We start from the raw sequence: 24,290 nt of genomic DNA on the forward strand, positions 1-24,290 counted from the left end.
GCCTTGACCTCGCACTCCAGATCTTTGAGAAACACTACCCTATCACTGCAGTACGCAATCATATATAATCTGGTCTAATTTTCGCACTCTCGGGTCATTCAAGACATCACAACTGTTGACCCAATATGTCTCTCGAGGAATTGACAAGCAAGTCGTATGGTACGCACATCTTCATTTACTCAAAGAAAAAGTGGAACTATTCTTTACTTCGACTGCATGCATCCAACCCCAAAGACTACCTGGACGTCTGATCAGTATGTTTCTTTGCTAAATGTTCGGTGCTTGCAGACTACATCGTTGTGGGAGGTGGGACCGCAGGCTTGGTCATTGCAGCTCGTCTAACAGAGGACCCCAACGTTTCTGTAGCTATCCTCGAAGCTGGCGGCAATGGACTGAACGACCTCTTGATCGATGCACCAAATATGTTTACCCAGCTCTGGGGCAAACCACAATATGATTGGGATTACAAGACTGTCCCTCAGGTAAGCACATGATTTGCTGCAATTGGCTTCATCTAACAATCTGGCAGGAGGGCACAGTCGGTCGAGTGCACGGCTGGGCCCGAGGTAAAGTCCTCGGTGGGAGCTCAGCTATCAATTACAACATGTTCAGCATGGCTTCCAAGCAAGATCTGGACAACTGGGCAGAGCTCGGCAACAAAGGCTGGTCCTTTGACGATATGAAGGCCTACTACAAAAAGTTCGAAACATATCACCCAGCATCAGAGACCTTCGGAAAGGGCATGGATGACAAATACCTCGACAAATCACTTCGCGGCACCTCTGGTCCAGTTCATGTCAGTCGTCATTGGCAACTCATGGATCTTGCTGATCGAACTAGATATCCTTCCCCGAAACCGATGTAACTTGGGGTCAGGATGTGTGGCCCAAGACTGTAGTAAACGCCGGATACTCGCCCGCAAAGGATCCTCGTACCGGCTCAGCGATTGGCGGCTTCAATCAGCTCAACACTATCGACCCTAAGCATAACAGACGAAGCTACGCTGCGAGAGATTACTACGAGCCCAACGCGGATAGGTCAAACATGACTCTTATCACTCATGCGCTGGTCTCTAAAATCGAGCTTGAGAAGACCGCGGAGAGTGTCAAGGCCACCGGTGTTCAATTCACAGTTGATGGCACTACGCACACGATGAAGGCGAGCAAAGAGGTCATAGTCTGCGGCGGGGTTGTCAACTCCCCCCAGATCCTAGAACTATCCGGTATCGGGTCATCTACTGTACTTGGAAAGGCTGGAATTGACGTCCTCGTTGATCTCCCAGGCGTTGGGGAAAACTTGTCCGATCACACAGCGACTGGACTCGTCCTGGTAAGTGTATGTATTGCTGTGGTTACTTTCATACACTGACCTTCTCCAGGGGGTAAAAGATGAATATCCAACCGCCGAAGCTCTTGTCCAGAACCCAGCTGTCATGCAGCAAGCCATAGAAGCATACATTACCCACAAAGCCGGCCCATTTGCAGGAGCGCCTACAACGACAGGCTTCGCCTCTCTCGCAAAGATCGAACCCGACTTCCCAAACGCAGAGTCCCACATCCAATCTCTCCTCGAAGACTTTCGCAGCAAGCATCCAGATGCCGATCCTGCAGGTCGGGATCCCCTCCTCGGTCGCCAACTCCTCGACCCCAAAGAAGCAGTTTGCCAAATCGTCATGCTACCTACAGGCGCGCAGATGCAGAGCCCAGAGTCAGCTGCCAAATTATTTCCATCTGTGGAAGAGGGTATGTGGTGCACGATTGGCGCATGCAGCACACGTTCTCTGTCTCGCGGGAGTGTGCATATCAACAGCTCGGATCCAACTGCGCATCCTACCATCGACCCAGCGTACTTCTCGCATCCTCTCGACCTCGACATGATGGCTCGAGCGGTCCTTCACTGCATTACCTTCACAGACGTAGAGCCCTTTGCTTCAACCCTCCGCAGAGACCCCGATGGCAACCTCATCACGTCTAAAACCGCTGGCCCAGTACCGAAAACACTGGAAGAAGCGAAGACCTTCGTGCAGAATAGTACGGTGACAGAGTATCATCCCGTTGGTACTTGTGCTATGTTACCAAAAGAGAAAGGCGGTGTTGTAGATGCGGAATTGAAAGTTCACGGCGTGGAGGGACTCAGGGTGGTGGATGCTAGTATCTTCCCAACGCATGTACAGGGGAATATCGTTAGTCTGGTGTATGCTATTGCAGAGAAGGCGGCAGATTTGATCAAGGGTGTGGATGGCATGGATGTTGTGGAAAGGATAGATAGTCTGCGCGTTGACTGAATAGGGAATTTCATTGCAATTTTGAGGAAATGCAATCGATTCTCATGATGAGAAGCAAGCAATAGCAACCTGAGGTATGCCAGTTGACTCAGCTCAATGCGCGCCTAAACCAGGCTCAATGCAAATAGTGCCCATTTTAGCACGTGCAGGGCTGGTGAACGCCAGTACGCACTCGTAGGAGAGAAAGAACTTGATAAAAACCTCCTGAATCAGTATATCGGCCTCTTGCACTGATTTGGTACATTATCTCAACACGGCAACCAAAACATGGTTTTCGCAGCACGATCGCCGCAATGACGTAGCGTCTAATCTTACAATCGCTCCTGCGTACCCAGGTAAGTCCAAGCGCTCCTTTGAACGCGAACTTGCCCAATCCGATCCGGCAGGAACACTGCAACGTGAAACCTGCTTTGTCCTTTTCTTGTCGTAAGACGCGAGAGATTACGGCAGCACCGATCTATAAACAATTGCGATCCCGAATTTCTCTTCTGTCTCGAGAATTTGCTTCAGCATCCGCCCTTGACAAAATTCGTTAACAGCCATCCCATCCGGGCATCACAGTTCTCTCGAGTCCAGGATATCCAAGTAACGAACGCCACGCCAAAAGCCGAAATGTCAACACGCAAATCCAGCCGCGCAACCAAAGCGGTAAAATACACATCCGCATCCGAAGGCTCGGATTTCGAGGACAAGAAGCGAAAGCCCAGGAAGACAACTACAGCTACCCCCAAAGGACCTACAAAAAGGACAAAAGCAGCACCAAACGCGACCACCGTTTCGGGAAAGAAGGCCCCCATGAACCCCAAGCGCCCCGCCGAATCCGACGACAACGAGTCCAGCAACGAAGCCGCCGCCATCTTACCGCCTAAACCCAAGCGCCAAAAGAAAGACCCCGAGACACTCGCCCAAGAAGCCCACGAGAAGCAGGTCAAAGCCGACAAAGCGCTGCACAAACAAAACTGGCAGGACTGGCTCGCCTCCCACTCCGTCGAAGGCGAGATGCTTGAAGAAGAGCCCGACAAGGAAGAAAGTATCACGCAAACCGACGCGCTGAAGAAGTACGGGCTCAAGAAAGAGGAACTGACGTCCCTGCTGCGGTACGAGAAGAAGAACCCGTTGTATGGGGGCACGATGAAATTGTTCCTAAGGGACAATGTGAAGGAGTTGGGCTTCAGGAAGATGGGGATTCTGGAGGGTATGGAGGGGGGTGATGATGAGGTTTTGAGGAGGGGGGAGGAGATTTGGGAAGCAGAGTAAGTTGACATGTGTGTTATCTGATGGAGGAGATATACTAACACGATATCTTAGGCATAAAGACGATCCTGAGTCTGAGGACGACGCGAAACCAACAAAGTCGAAGAAGGACGACAAGTCCACGCCGACGAAAGAGAAGAATGCCCCAGCCAAACCCGAGAAATCGAAGAAGGAAGCACCAGCTAAATCCACCAAACCCGCTAAAGAAAAAACACCCAAGCAAAATTGGTCAGCATACATATCCGCACACACCCCCACCGCCGACTCAAACCTCACCGAAGAGCCATCCGACGTCATCAATCAAACAGAGTGCAAGAACAAGTACAGTCTCACATCTCAGGACCTAGCTTGTCTGCCGTTCTTCCCTAAGAAGAACCCAGTGTACGGGAAAATCATGAAGTTATTCAAAGAGAGCGAAGCGAAGAAGTTGGCGTATGTGAAGACTGCTGTTCTAGCTGGTGTGGAGGACGATGGTGAGGATGAAGGGGCGTTGGTGAAGGAGGGGAGGAAGATTTTTGAGGAGCAGCGAGAGGGGGAGGAGGGTGAGGAAGAGTAGGGGCTGTTTGGTACGCGGCCACGACTGATATGGTCTGCAGCGACATGCAACAACAGTATCCGTGGATCTACGAGATTATCTTCCTGACTTTTCCCTTGTATCCGCTTTTACTGCCCTAACTCCCAGTCTCCCCCATTCGAATACCCTCACCACTTAATAGCCTTCTTGAACACAGGAACCTCCTCGAAATTATCCACACTCCACTTCAACTTACCATCTCCCGTGATCCACGCACCTTGATCAGTAGCCTTCAGCCCTGTCTTCTCGTTCTCACTAATCTCATGCTTACTCGCGCCAATGCTATCCTTTGCCAACCAAACAACCGGCGTCTTACTCGTGAAAGCAGGGTTCAGATAGGCCTTCTTCAGGTCCTCTTCACTGTATTGAGGTTCCTCATCTTCGTCAAAGTCGCCGTCGCGCAGCCAAGCCTTCAAGGCAGTGTAACTACCGAAGACGTGTGGCTGTAGGAACCGGGCAACAGGCGAGACGACCTTGGACGGCACACGCGTCCGTTCGCTCACGCGATCAATCCTCGACTCTGCGTGCTGAAGAGCTTCAGATTCGCCTTCCTCTGCCGAAGACAGTAGTGGTGCCTGCTCACCGTCTTCAGAGTCGAGCGCGAGATCCGCGGGTAGGTATCGTTCGAGTGGAGCGAAGTAACGGTTCGTGATATAGTTGAAGATGGCGGTGGCGAAAAGTAGGATGACAAGCATGATTAGAGGACCAGTCGCTTCGCGTAAACTGAAGAGACCGATAAGGCACAGCTCGGCGATGTAGATACCAGTGAGAAGATGCTGCAGAGAAAGCGTGTACGCATGTCCTTTAGTGTCGATTTTCGGTGTCGCGGTATACAACAGCTGGTACTGGTAGCACCAGTAGAAGATTACAAGACCGATAGCAGCGACGCCAAGAACGAGAGGCGCGATACAGGAGTAAACGATCGCTGCGATAGATCAGTAACAGGTCGTCTGTGACATCTGAAATGACTTACCGATGACGACAAAGTTGCCGTACTTCGGGAATAGCTTGCCCCAAGCCATGCCCCTCATTGTGATGAAGCTGTTGTACTTCTGACGGGGGGTATTATCGAAGAATCTGTCATAGAAAACATACGACAGCACGTCGGTGTAGTTCAGTATGTTACTTGGGGCATTGGTCAAAGCCTGGACAATGAAGTACGCCAGATAGGTGTTTGATGCTCTCGGCAAACGCTCCGCGAGTTGCTGTGGTATTCGGCTTGGGTCTTTGACGATTTGCGATACTACCGCTGCAGCACCTGAAGCGAGTGTGGTGACAAGGAAGACCTGCAGTACTTGGAAGACAAAGTACCACTTGAGCACCTTCAGCTCAATGACAGTCTTAGTCGGCTCTCCGAATTTTGTAAAGATGTCTGCATTATGTCAGCCCGAAGGTAGCAATATAGGTCAAAGGAGGACACTTACACCTAAAGATTTTAGGTACGTAGCTAGCCAACGCGCTCAAGGCCAGAGAAGGTAGGAGACCACTAAGTAGGCTCATAAGTCCGGATGGAAGCTTGTTGAGGAACGCGAGCCATTTAAAATTCTCGGCGAGATATTCAACATTCGACAATGCACCGACTACTCCAACTGGAATGGACCAAAGTATGATGACAGCGACGACTAGGGTGATGGCGACTCCACTCTGAGATATCCGACGTGCAGGTGCTAGGTTCAGGTTGGCCCAGATAACTTCATTGGGCGTAGTACCGACAAAGCGAGGGGTGAGAGACAGAATGTCAGACGATGCGATCTGTTGGTAGGCTCTCTGAGCCGCGGGCTGGGTGCGAAACTCAACGAAGACCGCCGCAGCTCCACCAAGACTCTCAGCTGTCTCGTTCGATTCGCGAGCCTTCTCGATGTCATTCTCTTTCTCCTTAATCTGGTCTCGGAAATAGCTGATGCTGTCAACTTCCTTGCCAACCACTGGTGTCTTGGATTTGTGTGTAGGTCGTAGGGACTTCTTCATTTGCTTGGGTAGCTGCTCGTATTTGATGTTGCGGTTGTGGCTCTTCCCAACTTCCTTGTTGACGTTCAGAATTAGGGACATCTCGGCACCCTCTAGCTCCTCGACTTTCGAGTTCCTCTCTGAAACGAGCGACACAAGCTTCTCGCCTTTGGTAACTGGCCAGATCCTGACTGCATCGTCGCCGAAGAACCGTTGCATGTTGCCTTCGTCGAGAGCTGCGGTAGGTGCCGAGAGGTAGAGTACGGTACGTGAAGACAGCCTCTTCGCGTTCGGCTTTGACAGATTCCATGCTTGCCGCAGTCCGATTAGCCATAGGCGTTCTCGTGCAACAGTGAACATGACAAAACTGAAAAATATCCATGCCACAACGGCATGCGCATAGAGATGGTCCTTGTGCTTCACATTGCCGATACCAACGCGATTAAGTTCCTTGGAATTGCCGCCACCGGTATAATTGGCAGGCAGAAGGATAGGCCAGGTAATGACTGCACCACCGACGCAGATGAAGATAAGAGTCCTCATAAACCGCAAGAACAAGTACGAATCAAGCGACTGGTGGTAAAGCATGAACTTGTCCGGAACGGTCCTCATGGTGTGAACCCATTCGAAGTAGCCTGGCGATTTCGAACATGGCGTGCGATCCTTCTCTGGTACGGTGCCAATAAACGTCCGTGGTGAGTAGATCTTGGGGAAGCGGCGCCAGATGAGGACAAACGCGACCATGTACAAAGTCGCAATCACGGCCGTGGGCACGAAAGCTGCAGCGAGTGACGCGAACGAAGAAGGGCCGCTAGACTTCGTAACAGGGGATGTTAGTACACGCGTTTTGAGTAAAGTCGGGGTGTGGACGCAGGTACGTACCGACTGGACATGGCTGGTGCCATGGTCTTTGGCGACGAACACCGTCTGAAGATCCATCGGGTGTCTGTTGTGGGGCAAGAATTGATTAGCAATGCCTCATAGCCGATGCAGGACGAGAAATTGCAGATTGGCAAAGCGGAAGAGGTTGTGACGGAGGCTTTGCGCGCTTCTGCCTGTGTCGACTAGTGCTGCGGAGAGCGATGGGTGAAGCCTGTCAAGCAGGGACGCCGATGACGTAGACGCGTCAGTGGCGCGGATTCATGCAGGTCACGTGCGACTCACTTTGAGACAGCAAACCAACATGACAGACCCAGGCTCGTCCAATCATGCACTAGACATATTCAGAGGACCTAAGGCGTCCAGTACAATTAATGCGCGCACGATGAACCCAGTCGACATTATTACAATTTTATATGTATGCCTACGTAACCAAGAAAGCCCCATCCAATATTCATACAACAGTCTATAACGCGTGGTATCGCAGTATGCAAGCCTGTTACCCGCTATCCAAAACGCCCACAAAGGAAAGATCCCGACAAAATAGCTAACGCCGTCATATGCAAGAAAACAAACTGAATACTACTGGGCACACCTAGAGCCACAGCAGCCACCTGATCACTCCAATCCCCATACCAAATACTCTCTTGACAGATCCGACGAGCACAACGATGAGCCAAAGACACCACATGAGTGCAACGAGAGCCCATTCAACGAGCATCCATCCGAATCCTCGGATCCAGCGCATCCTACGTTTGCGTGTGCGAATCATACGGTCAATTTCGTCTGTGATCTGCTTGACCTGCAGGGGGCCTTGTCCAGAAACCTCACTCGTGATGCGCACAGCTTGGTCCCCGCTTTCTAGGATACGCGGCATGAGGTCCGAGTCCACCGTAGATTGCAAAGCCGAGATCTGGTTGGTGAGTTGCTGAATGGCTTTATCGCGGAAAGATTCAAGTGAGGACTGTAATGCCTTTGTGGATGACTCCAGATCCTTGACCAACATGCGTGCAGCAAGAACGTGCTCTTCCTTGCGCGGAACGGGGTAGAGTCGCATCTTTGATGTAGCGGCAGCGCGACTCAGGAAGTCGGGAGGCGGATCTCTAATACTGTGCGCGCGTCGGTCGATTTCCCTTGCTTTGACGCCTGAGCAGAGGAATAGAGCGCGCACTCGAGCGATGTCCGCTTGGGTAACACCATTCGCGTTTTTGTTACGATCAGCAGCATTGTCATCGCCGTCGGCAATGCTCCAGTGTCTCCCGTTAAGCCCAGGCCGAGAGGCACTACGCTGCCTATGCGGGCCCTGTGCGTTTCGGAGTCCAGTGGGAGGGAGGCCCACCATGTCACCGCCAGGCCGAGCGAGCACTTCGTTAATCCGCTCCTGACTATGGCTCTGGGTAAGAGTGAGATCTCCTGCGGAAGAGTTCCCGGATATAGTACCAAGGTCCATACGTGGTGGTAAAAGCCGATCAATTCTAGGAGAGCGACTGTTCTTCTGCTCTCGCGCCTGACGTGAGATGTGATGCTCAAAATCCGATTCCTCATCGGGGATTGTGTGAATTGGCCGAAACGAAGGTAGATCAAGATGGCTGCGGTCGTTGTTGGTAACACCACCATCTGTCCCTGCTGTGACGGTCCGACTCATCGGTGGCCGTTTGTTGTGCTTGGCTTTGACAGTGCCATAATCGTCGAAATCGACAGAGTTGCGATCAGACACGGTGTCCGCGTCCGAGTCGTCGGCCCGGTCTCTTCTGAAGATGATATCACCGACTTTGGTGCCCTCATTCTTCACGCCCTTGAAGAATCTTGTGACAGCTGAATGTGGCTCCTGAGTGTCCCTGCGACGTAGCTTATCCGGGCTAGGCAAGCTACTGACACTATCATTCTTGCGGTGACCGAGTAGATTCATCACAGCACCAGGAGCTGCTAGGATGGCTGTGCCGATGTGTTTGTCTTCTTTGTCGTCTGGAGTTTCCTCGCTGGTCTGCCGAGATCTGGCCTTCCTGTCTGTTCCAGCAGATTCTGGGCAGAATTCGTGTTTGTGATCATCACTATGGTCATGCGAATGGAAAATGCTGTTGAACTTGCCCCGTTTCGCTTTCCTCGTCTGTGAGTTTGACCGACTTGGAGGTGATGAGAGATCGCCTCCAATATGCGGGAAGCGTTTGGCGTGTGGAGTGTTTGGAGCTGAGCTGTCTTGGTCATCGAAAGACGAACGAGGCTCATTATCGTCAATGGAAAGAGACAGAGCTGTACGAGCCTTCGGTGGCATCTTGAAGTTGCGCCGCTCTTTCATGTATGCGAAGCCGTTCTTAGGGCGGGGGACTTCCAGCGAGTCTCTAGATGGCCTACTGTCTGATGTGACCTCTTCATTCCGCCCCCATTTGTTCGGCGTATCCGGTGTGAAGTCAGGGGTTGACTTGGGTTGTGACTCTCGCGCTTGTTGCTCAAGAAGCAAAGCCAAAGGACCGGTGTTGTGATCTGGGTCGGTGACTATACGAGTCTTTCGTTTGCGAGTATCTGATTCTGACTCTGAGCTATCGCTATCGTCGTGGCTGCGCAGCCGTGAACCCCGTCTAGAATGCTTGCCGCCTCTGGGACTATCAGTCCGCAGCGCTGGAAGCAACCTTCGCTTGCGCCCACGTTCGCTGCCCTTGTCGCTCTCGTCGCCTGTCGTGTGATCGACTGCGATACTGGGCAAGCCATCAATCCAGCTCTTCCTCCGGTTGTCAGGGTAGTCTTTGCTTGCGCGCGGTGATAGGAAGTCTTTTGGCTGCACCTCTTTGGGAGGCGGATATACCTTCCGGCCGTAGCGATTCTCCACAAGCAGCTTGTTGTCGCCTTGTTCCAGCCAGTGCGCGTCCGCAAGCAACTCTTGTGGGCTGAAAATCCAGCCTTTGTGAGGTCTCGCAGGCTTGCTCGGGGCAGGTCGGACTTCGTGATCATGGTGTATCTTGGGCAGCTGTACTGCATCGTCTCGACGGTAGCCGGCTCGCTTCGCATGCTGCTCAACGCGATCCACCCACTCGCGTACCTGCTCAACGTCGTCAAATTCTTCCGAAGAGTGGTCGAGCGTGACTCGCTCCCGAGCCCTGCTCCGGCGGTTTCGTATGTATTGGAGAGGGTTGTACGGTCGGCCGAGTTCGTGCTGTTTGCCAGCGTGAGACGGCACGCGGGTGAGCTGTGCCTGGGGACTGCCTGGGACGCTGCTTGAGGAAAAGACAAAATTGCCTGGGTTGTTAGCATCGGGCTTCAGAGGCGGTAGGAATTCCAGAAGCCGCAGATACTCCATGCGAAGCTCGATGTACGCGCGCGCTTTCTCGACTCGAGCAATCGTGGCAGGAGACAGGTTGATGTTCTGCGAGCCTGGAAACGCAATGGATGCGCTTCTCTGCATGGAGGTAGACATGTGGCGGGTCGGAGAGCTCTGGCCGCCCATTGGGGATATGTTGCGTGAAGTGCGCCGTTGCTCGTTGAGATACTGCTTGAGACTGCCGCCAGCGCCATAGTTGGAGAAGCTGCCCTCTCGCTGGGAAGCAGAGGGAACTCGTGACTGGGATGCCAGAAGCTGACCACTGCTGATGTGTCGCCTTCGACTCTCGCTCAGGTTCAGCGCCATGTGTACCAGCTGGTTCGGGTCAATGGCCTGCCGTGGCTGCGCGGTGTTGGGCGAGAGGTCTCGATCACGGGCTGGAGGCTGCATGTTGTATGCGCCCCCCCTCGTCTTGCCAATGCGTATGCGCTCGTCGTGTTGGTCCTGGGAGTCGGTGAAGTTGATGCGGGATGCTGCGCCGGGGGCAGGGCCTGGGCCATCTCTCTGTACCTCTCGCGACAGAGGCGAGCTGGCTGCATCCTTCTCGTGTGTGCCATGGTGTCGCGAGGTGCGCTTGCCCTTTGCCTCGTCCCGGTGCGCCTCGTGGTTGCCATGTCGCTGCCGTGGCCCGCTGGGGAAATTTGAATCTAGCAGGAAGCCGCCAGATCTGCGAACGCGCTGCTTCCGGCGCGCAAAGTCTTCCTCGTGCACCGAGTCCCTAGCCAGCAGGCTGCCCGATGCTGAGCTCCCTGCGTCGTTGGTCGCGCCTGTGCCGGGCCTGAAATCTTGGCTCCGCCGCGGGGAAGAGCTCCCTTCGCCGTGGTCGGTGTAGGCGCCCGAGTTGCTGGCGATGTATGTGTGCGAGGAAGTCGTCCAGCGGTCCGAGTCTCCCGACGGCCGGCCATGGCTGGAGCTTGCTGACATTGCTGGTGATGGCGCCTATGTCACCTCGAAGGGCCAGGGGGGCGCATGGCGGATGCCGACGGCTGCGCGAGCAGAGGTGCGGCCGTGTCCGGGGTATCGCGACCAGGCGATGTTGCGACGAGATGCTCACGTGTAGGGCCTACGTAGCAGCGTATGAAATCATATGTGGGGTGGGCGGCTCGATGCTGTCTGGACGATGGCCTCGGTAGGAGAAGCATGATCGTCTGCACCCCTGTTTCTCATCCAAACGTCAAGAGTGGGCCCGTGTGCAACAGCTCCTTCACATGCCATTCTGTCTTCACACTCACCAGGCCATCCGTTTTTCTCACAAGACACATCAAAATTCGTGTGCTGGCTGTCGTTTCGAGCTGCTTGACGAGTGTGGAATGTTAATGTTCGTACTACTGGGATGGTTAGAAAAGCCAGCCACGAACACCAAATGCCGACGTAGTCTTCAATAACACGCTCCTCAGCGTGCAAGCCATATGATACATAGAGTGGCCTTGCCAGACGTTCTAGCCCACTCGACCACATGGAACAACTTCAGGCGTCCAGCAATACCGGCACTGTGGTAGCGACTTGTCTTTCCCGTCTTAGTATCAGCGGCAGAATCTAGGGTAGGCTAATGTGTTCGTCGGGTAGTTCGCATGTGCAAAGAAGATCAGACATAGCCGTCCACCTCATACAAAGAAGAAACTCAGCGGACCTGCAGCCTACACCAGGGTACAACAAGCAAATTAGGATATCTAGCGTCAATGTAGGCTCCAAGGTGAGCCTCTTCACACCCATAGCGAACCGATAGGCAGCGGGTACCTTCCCCGAACACCACACTGCTCTGTGCGGAGAGCACAAATAATGATCTGCTAATAGGCTCTCCTCCTGAGTTATTACCGCTCGGCCACGGCATGTACCCGAGATATGCTACAGATCGACGGCGAGCCTGCTCCAAAGGAAGCAAGTTGCCAGCTTTGCAGACTATGGTCATGTATCCGTAGATATGTTTTTGGTGGACGTCTGCATACATTGTTGGAGTCCAGTGCGAGCATGTTCGCGTATTGCTCGAGTAAGCTGAAACCATCTCAAGAGGTTGACTACATGTTCAGCTCTGCTCCGAATAACTGACAGTCGGTTGCACTGCTTCCAAACGATGGACCGAAATGAGTACAGTCCGCATCCGTCGTATTAGAGGCATTGCACTCGCATCTGCAGCGTGAGGCTGAGGAAAAAGCATAGTTGACCCGGACAGAGGGGCAGAGCCGAAGCTGACGGGCTAGTACGTCTGCGCATGATGAGTGTAAGGGTAAAACATGCGAGCTATGTGGTTGAACCTGTGAACCTGGAAGCAGTCTCCTCAACAAGGCCATCGGCAGGGCATGTATGGCTCATCGATTCGCAAACGTGGTTTTTCCTGTACTTCGCAAAAATGACGAGCATCTCGAGACATGAAACGTCGGCCCAGCCCTATGCAGGCTAGGAAGCTTACGAATCGATAAGCGTTACTCACACCCTTTCCCTCCGCAAGGCGCGTGCTTCAGCGCTGGGCGGGAAGGCTGACATGTTGCGCGCTGGAGCCTGTCAAGGTAGCATCGGAGCGGTGTCAGAGCTGCATCATCGCCATGGTATGCCTCAAGTCAGGCAGATCGAATGTGGTATTCCTGCAACACAGGATGCATGGTGTTTTGCGACCAATGCTCGAATAGGGCAAGAGGGGTACCACGCCCGCGGTAGGGTCTTTTGATGCTAATCGGTGGATAAGGTTTCGTGGCCGCTGGACGTCAGCCTCGGGCCATCTGTCGACCGATCTTACATCTAGTGCCCATATACCGCATATCGGAGAGGTGGCCTAGTCTGACTTCAGCAAGGCGAAGGATCAGGGCCAAACTCCGTGTCTTCGTACAGTCTGATTGCGCCCCACCCGACAGACTCGCAAGATGGAGAGCGCAAGATCAACGCCGGCCAAGCTGAAGAAGGCTGCAGCCGATCGCGAATGACGGAAACGTCGTGCTTCCTAGGTGCAAGCCATGCCTCTGCAGCTGGACTCGAGGCTTGCTGAGACACCAATTGGCTCCTTGGATCGGCGACTCTTCGTAAAGCAAGCAAATTCCCACGCTTGCTGATTCGTCCAAAGCCTCGGCTCCGCTTGGGCCAGCCCAAAGGCGTCTTCCGGTACAGGCCCGGAGCAAGGCTGAACAAGGAAATAACGAGAGACAAGTGCAGCGAATGCTGATGCTGCCTTGCCAGAAGCATCTAGAGGGTGTCGTGATGTCGGGTGATGATGCGATGTGAATTGTCAATGTCCAGGTTGCTCCCGGGCTGCGAGAGTCGGTCGCGAGCCGGAACATCGAATTAGGAAAAGCATGACCAAGCCATGAACCACAATGCTCGCTCGCCCTAGCCAGCCCGCAACCCTCCGCTTTCTTGGACGTGCAGTTCGTTGCGAGACGGAATGATCCGAGCAGGGTTTGGACGGCAATCCTTCGTTCCTTTTGATTATCTGGCCCAGCTGGCCCAGAAACCGGCCCAGCTCAGCAGGCTGCGTCACCTGATTCGCCATGGCCTCAGCACACGTCGTTCAGCCTGAGGCAGGAGACCCAATAAGCATTCAGCTCGCCAGCTTGCCGTTTGTAGCGTGGCTTGCAGCTCACGGCTCGTCCACTCACCTTGGGAAACGAGGCTGACTGCGCCATTCCAGCCTCGTGCGCACTCCACTGGGCCCAGCGAAAATCGGGATATCTTGCTGCCTGGCCCCCCGCCCTTTCTAGATCGACTTGGAAACACATCACACGTCCCTAGTACCCCAGGACTACACCTGCCATTCTCTGAACCTGTCGGTTTTAGCTGCCGTTAGAGCGACAGGACGCGCCCCACCAAGCGAGCCTCCCCAACACTCAGCTGTATCGGACCGTGTGACGGACTTGCACAGCACTACTGGATTTCAGCCTGGTCGGAACCCACCTGGACTTCATCTGGCGCCATCAAGTTGATGCCTCCTACAAGAACCAGAGCCAGGATGAAAGAAGATGCGGCGACCACTACCCCTACCGTCACGGATACCAAGGCTAGCGAACCAATAGAGCCCGCTCCAGCACCAAGGGAGACCATTGTGACAGCACCTAGCATTCAGACGACGCCTGCTACTTCGCCCACCTTTGAAGCAAATTCGAAGCCTCCATCTCGCAGAGTATTGCGACTAAAGTGTCCGCTCTGCGGGGACTATCCCGATGGCTTCCGCAGTGAGCATGAGCTCCGACGTCATACCAACCGTGTGCACAAAAAGGCACGTAAAGTCTGGGTGACCATCGACACTTCGCCCGACAAGTCGTTCCTGGCCAACTGTAAGGCGTGCCAGACCGGAAAGAAGTACAACGAATGCTACAACGCCGCAAGTCACCTTCGACGCATGCACTTTCACCCCCACAAACGCGGTGAAAGGAAGATGACTGCAGCGGAGGCTCGACGCGGCGGGAAGCCTGGCGACTTGGATCCCCCAATGGAGGTCCTCAAAGCCAATTGGCTGCGGGAAGTGGACGAGATACTTGGAGACGACAACGAACCTACCGAGGAGGACGCAGCATCTACATCCTTATCGCCGACTCAGACTATGCCGCCGCAGATACAGCCACAGCTGCAGGCGCAGATCACTCCAAACAAGGCGGAAGTAAAGGCACCACCGACGCCAACTACACCTTCCACTCGGTCGATGGCGATAGATAGCATAGTTGAAAAGCAGAACGCTGCATGAACGCGGGCGCACATTAGATGGCGTATGGAAGGAAACGCCGATCCGCATTCTCATGTAGGCATGTTGAGTCGTGGTTCACCAGACGCGAGTCTGACAAACGGACTCGATCAATCTGCATTCTCTGGCACTGCTCTTTCTGCGGATGCGCCAACTGTTTCGCCCGACAGCGCTCGGAGAGTCGGGAGTCGGGACAGCGGTCGTCTACGAATAATGCCGATCATTACTGATTGCGCAAGGTTGATCTTGGAGGAGACTCGGAGCGGTAAAATTATTTGGCGTTGACGGGGTTGACGTTGGATGGCGGCAGGCTGTCGTAGATGTGCAGCAACTGCACAGTAGTTGGGTTGGATTCTAGGCGGCGGCAACTTTTCAGTCTGACAGCGCCGTCACAATTAATCAGATGGATGTGGGAGGGTGGATTATTCTTCGTAGACCCGCATTATGGGCTGTTCGATGCTGCGTTTATAGTGGCGATCTTGTAGTACATACATAGTATGAACAAATGACTTTGAACATGAAGTCTAGGAAACGTAAGAATTCTTCGACACGATTAGTTGTAAAGAGAAGAGAGGAGTGAAGGAGGTCCGAATAGGATGTGAGGTGCAATTAAGATACATGTCGATCAACGAAGGGGTGGCGGAACGGTACACCCGACTCAAACGGCTCGTGCGCAGCAATTTGAGTGCTGCATCGTGAATCCTTCGCAGCCACCACACCACCGTTGCAGCCACCACGAGGTATGTCGCTGACGTGTCTACCATGCCACTTTATACACGAGGCTGATTGTCCTGTCTAGCCGCATATTCCTCCGTGCGTACGCCATCGCCTATTATGCGCTTCCTCGCTCTCCGATAGCCTTAGCCTTGCCCGCGGAGTCTTAGATCTGGTCATGGCTGTGTCGCCTGCACACGCTCACGTATCACGACTCGTTACCGCCGCAGAGACAGTGCGTGCCACTCGCGAAACATAGTGTAGAACACAAGGTAGGGCTTGGGGTATAGCACCCACATCGGCGGACTATGGCCTTTCGCCGCGCATACGGCAACCTGGGGAGTCTATACAGCATCCCGCCCCCGGGCGCTGTGCCTTCGTTTGGGTTGACTAGGCCGCAGTATAATTCTGTAAATCTGGGCGGCCTCTATGCCCGCAGCAAGTCTAAGTTCCCGACTGGATGGGCATACTTTGAGGATGGGTCTGTTTTCATACTTCCCTTTGCGTGGTTCCCTCACGATACCTTCGAAGCGCGCATGAAGATAGCTGCGCAGTTCGTAAGTGGGCCGACGCCGAAGATGCAGGAGATACGGCGAGAGAATCCGCACATGAAGCGCTTCATCATTATCAAGTGAGTACCACGGCTTGCAGTCTGGATGTATGTGCTAACAACCACACCAGTAAGGACACAAGACAGTTACGCGAGAACACATTCCGCATCCTAGCCCGCAATGCCCAAGATGGGCAGAGAGTATCCGTCGCCGACCCGCCCTTCGAAAACGTCGAATTGACTCTCGACCCCACCGAAAGCCGCCCGATATCCGCACGTTTCAACGACGCCCCCCAACTGAAATTCGAACACAGATTGCGGAACAGTGAGGCTCTGGAGACGTTCCGCGGTACCTTGGTCGATGGCGTTCTACAGCCAAACGTCCGCCTGGGAAATGGCCTGCGCTTGTCCAATAAGCCGGAGATGCTGAAGCCTCAATTGACAGCAAAGAGGCGGGCGCGAAATCACGAGGCCTCTAGGCTTCACGAAAGCGTCGGTTTGCCTCCAAAGGCACCTGCAAAGCTGCTTGATGGGCTGGATGTGCGGTCTTTGAGAGACCGTCCTCTATCTGCGAGCTCAGACAGGCCTAAGTCATCCCCTCGAACACCGCCCCGAGACCGCGATCTAGAGCTTCGAGAAGCCCAACTGGCTGAGCGAGAGCGCGATCTCATCAAATTGCAACAGCAGCTTCTGCGACAGACCATGCGCATCCAGAACTCTCCGCCGCGTCGAGAACGCCGTCCTCGATCCCAGCCCCGCGACGACAACTACACAAACACGCATCGAACACGCGAAGCCACCGAAGCACGCACGTACACAGAGTCGGATACCGCAGCCGCAGATATTGAAGCAAGGAGAAAGGCACTCGAACAGGAGGAAGAGCTCCTAAGATACAAGCGCAAGGCATGGCTTCTCGAACAGAAGCTGGCTCAGGCTTCAGCACGTCCTCCACGCCCTCCACGTAGACCCCCAGCTCGTCAGTACGATGACGAAGCGCAAGACTACGACGACACACGATATTCTGCTGAAGTTCCACCCGAACGAGACGCCTTATCTGATGTGCAACATGACGAGGGCGCCGCAGACGGTCACGATCTAGACAATTCATCACCGACCGAAGCGCTTCAGAGCTTAAGATCCCGTATCCAGCTTCCTACGAGGCAGACGATGCGATCACATCGGACGCCACGGTGAATGACTATAAATTCTCTTGGGCACCAGTCCTTTACTCTCATGAGCCCGACTACGAAACGATACCGCCTGTGATCGCAACGCGAACGAATAGCATAATACTTCAGTAACCGAAGAAACGACTCTCATACGATGAGTAAGCACATTGCTACATCAATGTACCATACTCAGCCATCATATGATACCCTGCACGAACGACTATAGATGCAACGATAGATAGACTTGTTAGAATTATACTTCACTCTCATCTCTTCTTCGGCGTTTTGGGACATACGCGCTCTGACAGAATGCAAGAAGCACCAGGAGTGCACCACTTCCAAGATTAGCAATCTTTCTTGTTTCCACAAAGTCACGGATAATACCGTGCCTGTTAAACGTCCGACACTTGAATGGCTCCATGGTGTCGGTTCGGGTACGGTATCCAGTAGGCCTACATGTCTATCTCAATCTCGCATACCCCGAGAACGGGGTCTTGGGATCAAAACTTCCAGGAACGTACATATCGACCGTCGCTGTGAACGTCATCACGTCCATTTCCGATGACGCTTGTTCCAGCACCATAACGGGAAACTGTCGCGCCAACAGGGAACCATCATGTCTATTTTACGTACTATGTCCGCCAAGCACGATAGAACGCTGCTCGGATGCAAACGGGGCCGTCAGACTAGGAACAGGACGTGTCAGGGTATCCCTTGCGATCGAGCGGCATGGCAGGGGAACCAGCGAGTGAACCACGTCAGGGCAGTGATCTGAGCATCTTGTTCCAGGGAAAACATTAAACATTTAGCTTCCATAGCCGGCGATATACTGGTGTACTGTAAAGGTAATTGGAGTAGGTTATCAAATCTTGCCTATATCTCGATTTCACAATCACAGTGTCATCAAAGTGCTCGAGGGAGGAGGAGAATACGATCCGTGGAAAGACTTTTTGCAAAACTCTTGTACTATCGAACGGTGCCACAGCCCGCCACAGTCACCTTGGCCCTCCGCGAAGTCGCCGAATCCGTGTTCTTGCCTTCGCCGACGGGCTCTTCACTCAAAGCTTGCAGCTTGCTCCACCTTCATTTGACCTTCAGGATGTGCGCGCGCCTGGAGAGATAGTGTTTCACAAGACCGCGAAGTTATCACATGTATCATCGACAAATGAAGTGGGAGATCAGTGCAAAGAGACACAAATCTACCGTCAGTTTATCTTTGGTATCAAGATTGTTTTATGTTCAACGACATAAACCTACCAATATATTCGAGATCTTGCAATATATTGTCTTTATAGCAGGACCGAAGTGGTGGCTTCTTCGCCAATTGAAGTTGACGGGCACTTCACCGGGATGCATGGGAATAAGAACCGAGGAACATTGGGCTATGCTGTGAACGTTACCTGACAGTGACAGAAGACAATCAAAGCTAACACCGTGTGGCTGATCCAAATGAAGATCGCTAATCGGGATCGCACATGTAGCAAAGAGGCGTAGATGGTACGCCGCAACGATGCCCATGTGTGGGATTCTTCTCTTATATTACCGCAAACGTACAATGACGCTGTGACTGACAAGACGAGGAATCAAATGTCGCGATTGGTAGGAATGGCAGAGTGACAGAGTGACCAATGCACGTGGCGGCCTGGGGTTCAGGACTGAAGGTTTGATCTAAGGTTTATCGGCTGCTACCGACATCTATCTAGGGATCTGAACTAAGATGACGGAATCGCAACACCTGACTAGGACACAGCCGAATGATGGTAGCCCGTCACCCTGTATACCCGAGCTGTCGAAGGTTTCCCAAGTTTCCCAAGATTCAGGGGAATTCATCGATTCTCTTCGCGACAAAGCTAAACGCGCGGGCATCTAGATTTCGGATCTAGGCGCAACTCTTCGTTGGCCTGCATTTCGGCGGGGTTGGCCGTTGATTGGCTACTCACGTGGTGCAGGGGAAACCATCGGCTTCCAAGGTTCATTGTGAATCTAGTGAACATTAGCATGTACTGTCGACCATGAGCGCATGACGCTTGCCCGCGCGAAGTTGTCTGCACAGCTCCAGCCCACATTTCAGATTGCATGCGACAGCGTCGCCCCACGACACGTGCCGTCTGGACACCGCAGCACGTCTCCACTGCCCGCAAAAAGGAACAAAAAGCTGTTCGGACAATATGCCAAAAGCAACCGACTCCCTTCGGGCATTAACACCCTGCATCGACACGTCGAGTCGAGGCCACCCACAGCTACCGTGGGTCCACTGTCCATACACGTCATGCTGTAACGTTGTCGGCTCGGTTGCAGTAGCGGATAACAGAGAAGGTTATTACGCCGCTGAATCGCCGTGGTGTTCAACACCAGGGCAACCTTTGCTGGAGTGGAGTTTCGCACCCTTGTTCCAAGAAACCCACTGAATGCGACTGACTTCCTTAAACGGAGATCTGCAACTGCGAGTAATGAACAGCAAGCGTCTGCCACGTCGAGTCAGAAAACTCCACAATCCGAACGCGACACCACACCACTCAAGTGGAGTCCTTGTTCGGCTATGAGCATTTGGAGAGAGGCCTCGTCTAGGAGATAGTCGTAAGCCGGGGATTCAGTCCCGTCTTCTCTAGCGCAAAGTTTGCGGGAGGCGCGTCAAGTTGACAACTGACAGCTGAAGAGGAAGACCAGGGCAGTCGGAAGAGCATCCCTTAGGCTGGTTATCTACCCCGAGGTTGTTGTATACGAAGCACGGGCGGCTGCAAACCTTTGTCTGCACAGATCACGGCTGCAGACAGCTAGATCCAAACCCTGGTGTTCCTCCAACGGACGTGTCCAGGATTATGACAATTCAACGTGTCGGATGCGAAGACCGACCACACACAGGAACACATCACGATTGCAGTTTCTTTAGCCATGGCGGTCTGCAGATTTGCACAGGGATCAGGCGTCGATGTAAGGTATGCCGCAAGGTGCACAAAAATGTACTCGTGGCTGATGCGGGGGGTTGGTTATGCGACGCCCAACCCCCAGCTTTGTTTCGACTGCGACAACATCGAATTGTTAGACCTGTCAGCATCGTGAAGTATTCCATCGTAGATCTCAGCTTACAGCGCCGATAGCCGGCATATTATCGATAGCACCCGGAACCCCTGTCTTAGGAAGCATCCCTATTTGAGCTCGTTAAGCCTCAATCCTTCGATCATCTGCCGCGGGAGGCAAATCTCACGATCGCCGACATCTCATTGTGCCTTGCATTAGCCCACACTATCGGCGCAATCGGCATCCTTGCGGCCGGAACATTAGCCTACCAGACTAAAGCGATCTTTGTTGTGCCCAAAGGGGACGCCGGCGAGTCGACGTCGTAGCACCACCAGCCAGGCACGCCAGGCGACCGACTAGTACCTAAGTATCCAGCGACAAGGGACCTATAACGTGTCAGCGGTTTTTGGCTTCTCCGGTATGTTTACCCTACAGAAATTCTCTCTTCGTCATCGATCTACAGCTCCCCTTCCCCAACACGCTGTGCCGCCCCCAGTTATCAAACTTTCCCACTTGTCCCATTTGCTTTTTTGACGGCCGCAACGTGGTAGCGTTCCACGAATACAATGGCCCTGTTTAAGAACAAGATGCGATCAGCTCACGGAGTGTTCTCGTCTAAACGGCCTACTGATCCTGCCAGGACGTCGAATACCACTATCAATTCAGCCAAAATGGGGAGCTCAACCGAGTTGGCCCCAGCGTATGTCGATAGCGTCATGGCACCCGATACGGATGCCCACCCCAATGTCACCAACGGCAGTGGCGGTGCGTTTAATGAACCACTGGTCCTGGACTTTGCAACCATGCAAGATGCTTCTGATTCAAATGCAAGGAGTGCCCCTCTTTCACCCGTCACTAGACCGGCTGATCCCGAACGAAGAGAAAGTTGGCTTTCGGATGACGATACTGCTCCCGCTCCACAGATAGACTTTACAAGAAAGGATATCCATATCCCTTCCCGCACCAGGTACTCCCCTCTTCTCCCCCCTCGTTCCTTCCTTCCTTTTACTCATCACCAAACAGTTCCAGCACTCCTCAGGCCAACAAGAAGCGCATATCATTGCAACGGCGACTGAGTGCAGAGCCATCTTCGCCTAACAACGGACGTGTAACACCAGACATGCAACAGACGCGTACCCGAAGTATGTCACGCACATCTAGTGCCGTGCCACAAAACATACTGTCCTCACGAATCCCCATGAACGAACAGCCGACCACGATACGAAGCTCAGCCGACTCAGTCATATCATATGAGTCCACCGCCCCGTCTTTCGCAACGCGACAACTGGGTCCTCTCCAGCAAAAAGCAGATATCATCGAGGACGGAGACCGGCTATCGCCATTACTGGAAGATGACCCCCAGTCATTCGATCTTGTCTGCGGACCTATCGAGAACTCACGATCACAATATTCTCTCGAGACCAGATCCGAGCAACTCTTCTCCAGAGACCACCTGAAGGCCATCTTCGCCGATACTGCATCGCTACTCCGATTTACGTCATTCCTGAGCATCGCCCGACCCAACTCGCTTCCTACTCTAATCTACTACCTCGACGCACTGAAAGCGCTACGAGCCATCAGCTATGCCAATGCCGTCGCAGAAGCCCTGGAACCCATTCAGGGCTTGGACTTCACCGAGACTCCAGCGCGGACGACCATGAACGCAGTGTTGGAGGAAAAGGCCAATCGGGCCTTTGACGTCCTGGTCCGTGACGATCTTCCGGCTTTCATCACCCACGTCTTCATTCAAGTGGTTAGCGTGAGCATTGCGAAACGCGTAACAGGAAATTTACCTCCGATGCTTCGTGAGGCTAGCGAGGGTCTGGCCGAAGTCTTCTGCCTGACAGACCCATCTAGGACTGATAACCCGATCATCTTTGCGTCGGAAGGTTAGTTTACCGTTGCGCCTTCAAACTGACCGTTGGTTAACGTGAAACTAGAATTTCACCGCACGACTCAGTACGGCGTTGGGTATGCCATCGGTCGCAACTGTCGCTTTCTCCAAGGCCCGAAGACGAATCGGGCCAGTGTTGAGCGCTTTGGCACAGCGGCCCGCGAAGGCAAAGACCACAGCGAGGTGTTCCTGAACTAGTAAGTGCCGAGGTCACTCTTGTAATTTCATTGGTGAGCATTTGTTGACTTCAACACAGTCGCCGTGATGGATCGCCATTTATGAACCTTTTGATGATTGCGCCTCTTCTTGATTCGCGGGGAACTCTACGATACTTTATTGGCGCGCAAATCGACATTTCTGGTCTCGTAAAGGACAGCACCGATCTTGAGGCTTTCCGGCGCATGCTCGATGAGGAGGAGGGCCAGAAAGAGAAGGAGCCTCAGAAAGATGAATTCCAGGCGCTCAGTGAGATGTTCAATAACACCGAGTTGGACACGGTGCGCAAGTACGGCGGCAACATGCATAGGGAGCATCTTGAAGAACAGGACGATGCGAGCATGCAGCACAAACCCAGACTGCTTATCCAGGACCAATCGACCTTTGACGTTGACAGGGCGGAGAAGCCAGCGATCAACAAGGCAGACGGCAGGCTGTCTGGCCCATACAAACACGTAAGTGGCTGCCGTTTCTAGGTAACGATGCTTGGAGACTGACAAAATTTAGTACCTCGTTGTGCGCCCGGCGCCTTCCCTGCGTATTCTCTTCACATCTCCATCTCTCCGTGTCCCCGGCATTCTCCAGTCGCGTTTCCTCGATCGCATCGGCGGAAGTAACCGGGTCCGAGACTCCCTCAGCGACGCGCTTGCAGATGGGTCTCGTGGTGTCACAGCGAAGATCCGCTGGCTGCCGCACGCCGTATCAGACCTCGAAGACTCTTACGAAGAGGGCCGACCCAGGTGGATACACTGCACCCCTCTGCTCGGACAGAACGGGTCTGTGGGCGTCTGGATGGTGGTGCTCGTTGACGAGAAGGAGCACTCTGCACCGCATCGCAGATTCCGCCAAGCACCGCCCATCCCGAACGACATCCGCGGCAACAGTTTAACGGGAGAAAGGCGACCCTACCAGACTCCTCGATTCGATGAGTATGGCAACGATACCAGTAGCCAGCGTACCCCCTCACGCGGAGCGTCTCCTTATGCGAACGGCAATGGCGTATCCCGTCACTACGACAACTTGCGCAACCCTTCGACTCCGACGCGAGCGCAAAGCCCAATGACTTATGATCAGCGTGGAATCCGATCAGGCGCGTCGTCGGTCAAAGACTACGTCAACGGGGCACAGGCTAGTGTTGATTCTTTCCGCATCTAGCACTGCTGATTCCCTTTCAGGAAGAGGAAGAGGCAGCGTTGGGAACGGCAACACCGGTTCGCATGGAGATAAGAGATGGCGCAACAAGAATATACTGAGAGAAATACGTCATGAAGATTGTCGAGACTGAGAACGAGACGGTCGCATATAAAAAGAAGATGAAGGATATATAGACCGGGTGGTCGGGCTGTACTGCGCTGTTGTTCATCTGCTCTATACCCATTCTGTAAACGTAACTTAAGCATAGCATCGATAGCGGCGTTAATTTTCATATGTCCATAATTCTTAATATACATCACAAACAAGATCAAATTCATGGGCAAGTGATAGAGCGCATTTGCGCAAGAGCAGGCCAGCGAGTGTAAGCGAGTCTTCGCCGCGGGAGTGCCGCCATGCATCATCCCTCCAACACCTCACATCAACAACAACCCCACCACCACCCCTGACGTGTCGCTGCGTGCCAAACCACGCCCCATCTCCCGCCATGGCGACAGTACGGCCAATGCGCCCAACCGATCTCCTTCGAGTATCTCAATGCAACCTCGACCACCTCACAGAAACATACAACATCGGTTTCTACCTCGAGTACCTGACCAAATGGCCCGAGCTATGCCAGATAATAGAAGGCATGGACGGCGAGATTGAAGGCTACAGTAAGAC

At 53.4% G+C, this 24,290-nt stretch overlaps 7 protein-coding genes across 7 annotated transcripts; 5 read left to right on the forward strand and 2 right to left on the reverse strand.

Moving 5' to 3' along the window:
- Nucleotides 1-125: 125 nt before the first annotated feature.
- Nucleotides 126-2,284, forward strand: J4E86_007585 (uncharacterized protein; the record flags this gene model as incomplete). Its single annotated transcript, XM_051448104.1, has 5 exons — nt 126-159; nt 289-482; nt 530-796; nt 841-1,329; nt 1,379-2,284. The coding sequence occupies 5 exons, from the start codon at nt 126-128 to the stop codon at nt 2,282-2,284; spliced, it is 1,890 nt and encodes a 629-aa protein (XP_051301042.1).
- Nucleotides 2,285-2,896: 612 nt separating this feature from the next.
- J4E86_007586 (uncharacterized protein) lies at nt 2,897-4,094 on the forward strand (the record flags this gene model as incomplete). Its single annotated transcript, XM_051448105.1, has 2 exons — nt 2,897-3,537; nt 3,593-4,094. The coding sequence occupies 2 exons, from the start codon at nt 2,897-2,899 to the stop codon at nt 4,092-4,094; spliced, it is 1,143 nt and encodes a 380-aa protein (XP_051301043.1).
- Nucleotides 4,095-4,240: 146 nt separating this feature from the next.
- Nucleotides 4,241-6,952, reverse strand: J4E86_007587 (uncharacterized protein; the record flags this gene model as incomplete). Its single annotated transcript, XM_051448106.1, has 4 exons — nt 4,241-5,037; nt 5,086-5,484; nt 5,537-6,870; nt 6,942-6,952. The coding sequence occupies 4 exons, from the start codon at nt 6,950-6,952 to the stop codon at nt 4,241-4,243; spliced, it is 2,541 nt and encodes an 846-aa protein (XP_051301044.1).
- A 581-nt stretch (nt 6,953-7,533) lies between these two features.
- On the reverse strand, nt 7,534-11,175 carry J4E86_007588 (uncharacterized protein; the record flags this gene model as incomplete). Its single annotated transcript, XM_051448107.1, has 1 exon — nt 7,534-11,175. The coding sequence occupies one exon, from the start codon at nt 11,173-11,175 to the stop codon at nt 7,534-7,536; it is 3,642 nt and encodes a 1,213-aa protein (XP_051301045.1).
- Nucleotides 11,176-14,185: 3,010 nt separating this feature from the next.
- J4E86_007589 (uncharacterized protein) lies at nt 14,186-14,917 on the forward strand (the record flags this gene model as incomplete). The annotated part of the gene is made up of 1 exon (XM_051448108.1): nt 14,186-14,917. The coding sequence occupies one exon, from the start codon at nt 14,186-14,188 to the stop codon at nt 14,915-14,917; it is 732 nt and encodes a 243-aa protein (XP_051301046.1).
- A 1,019-nt stretch (nt 14,918-15,936) lies between these two features.
- J4E86_007590 (uncharacterized protein) lies at nt 15,937-17,372 on the forward strand (the record flags this gene model as incomplete). The annotated part of the gene is made up of 2 exons (XM_051448109.1): nt 15,937-16,259; nt 16,310-17,372. The coding sequence occupies 2 exons, from the start codon at nt 15,937-15,939 to the stop codon at nt 17,370-17,372; spliced, it is 1,386 nt and encodes a 461-aa protein (XP_051301047.1).
- Nucleotides 17,373-21,036: 3,664 nt separating this feature from the next.
- Nucleotides 21,037-23,630, forward strand: J4E86_007591 (uncharacterized protein; the record flags this gene model as incomplete). The annotated part of the gene is made up of 5 exons (XM_051448110.1): nt 21,037-21,332; nt 21,389-22,254; nt 22,372-22,456; nt 22,516-22,930; nt 22,983-23,630. 5 exons carry the CDS (start codon nt 21,037-21,039, stop codon nt 23,628-23,630), a joined length of 2,310 nt encoding a protein of 769 aa, XP_051301048.1.
- Between the last annotated feature and the right edge of the window lie 660 nt (nt 23,631-24,290).

The sequence above is a fragment of the Alternaria arbusti genome (assembly GCF_024043155.1).
Source record: "Alternaria arbusti strain BMP 1465 chromosome Unknown scaffold_10, whole genome shotgun sequence".
NCBI lineage: Eukaryota > Fungi > Ascomycota > Dothideomycetes > Pleosporales > Pleosporaceae > Alternaria > Alternaria arbusti.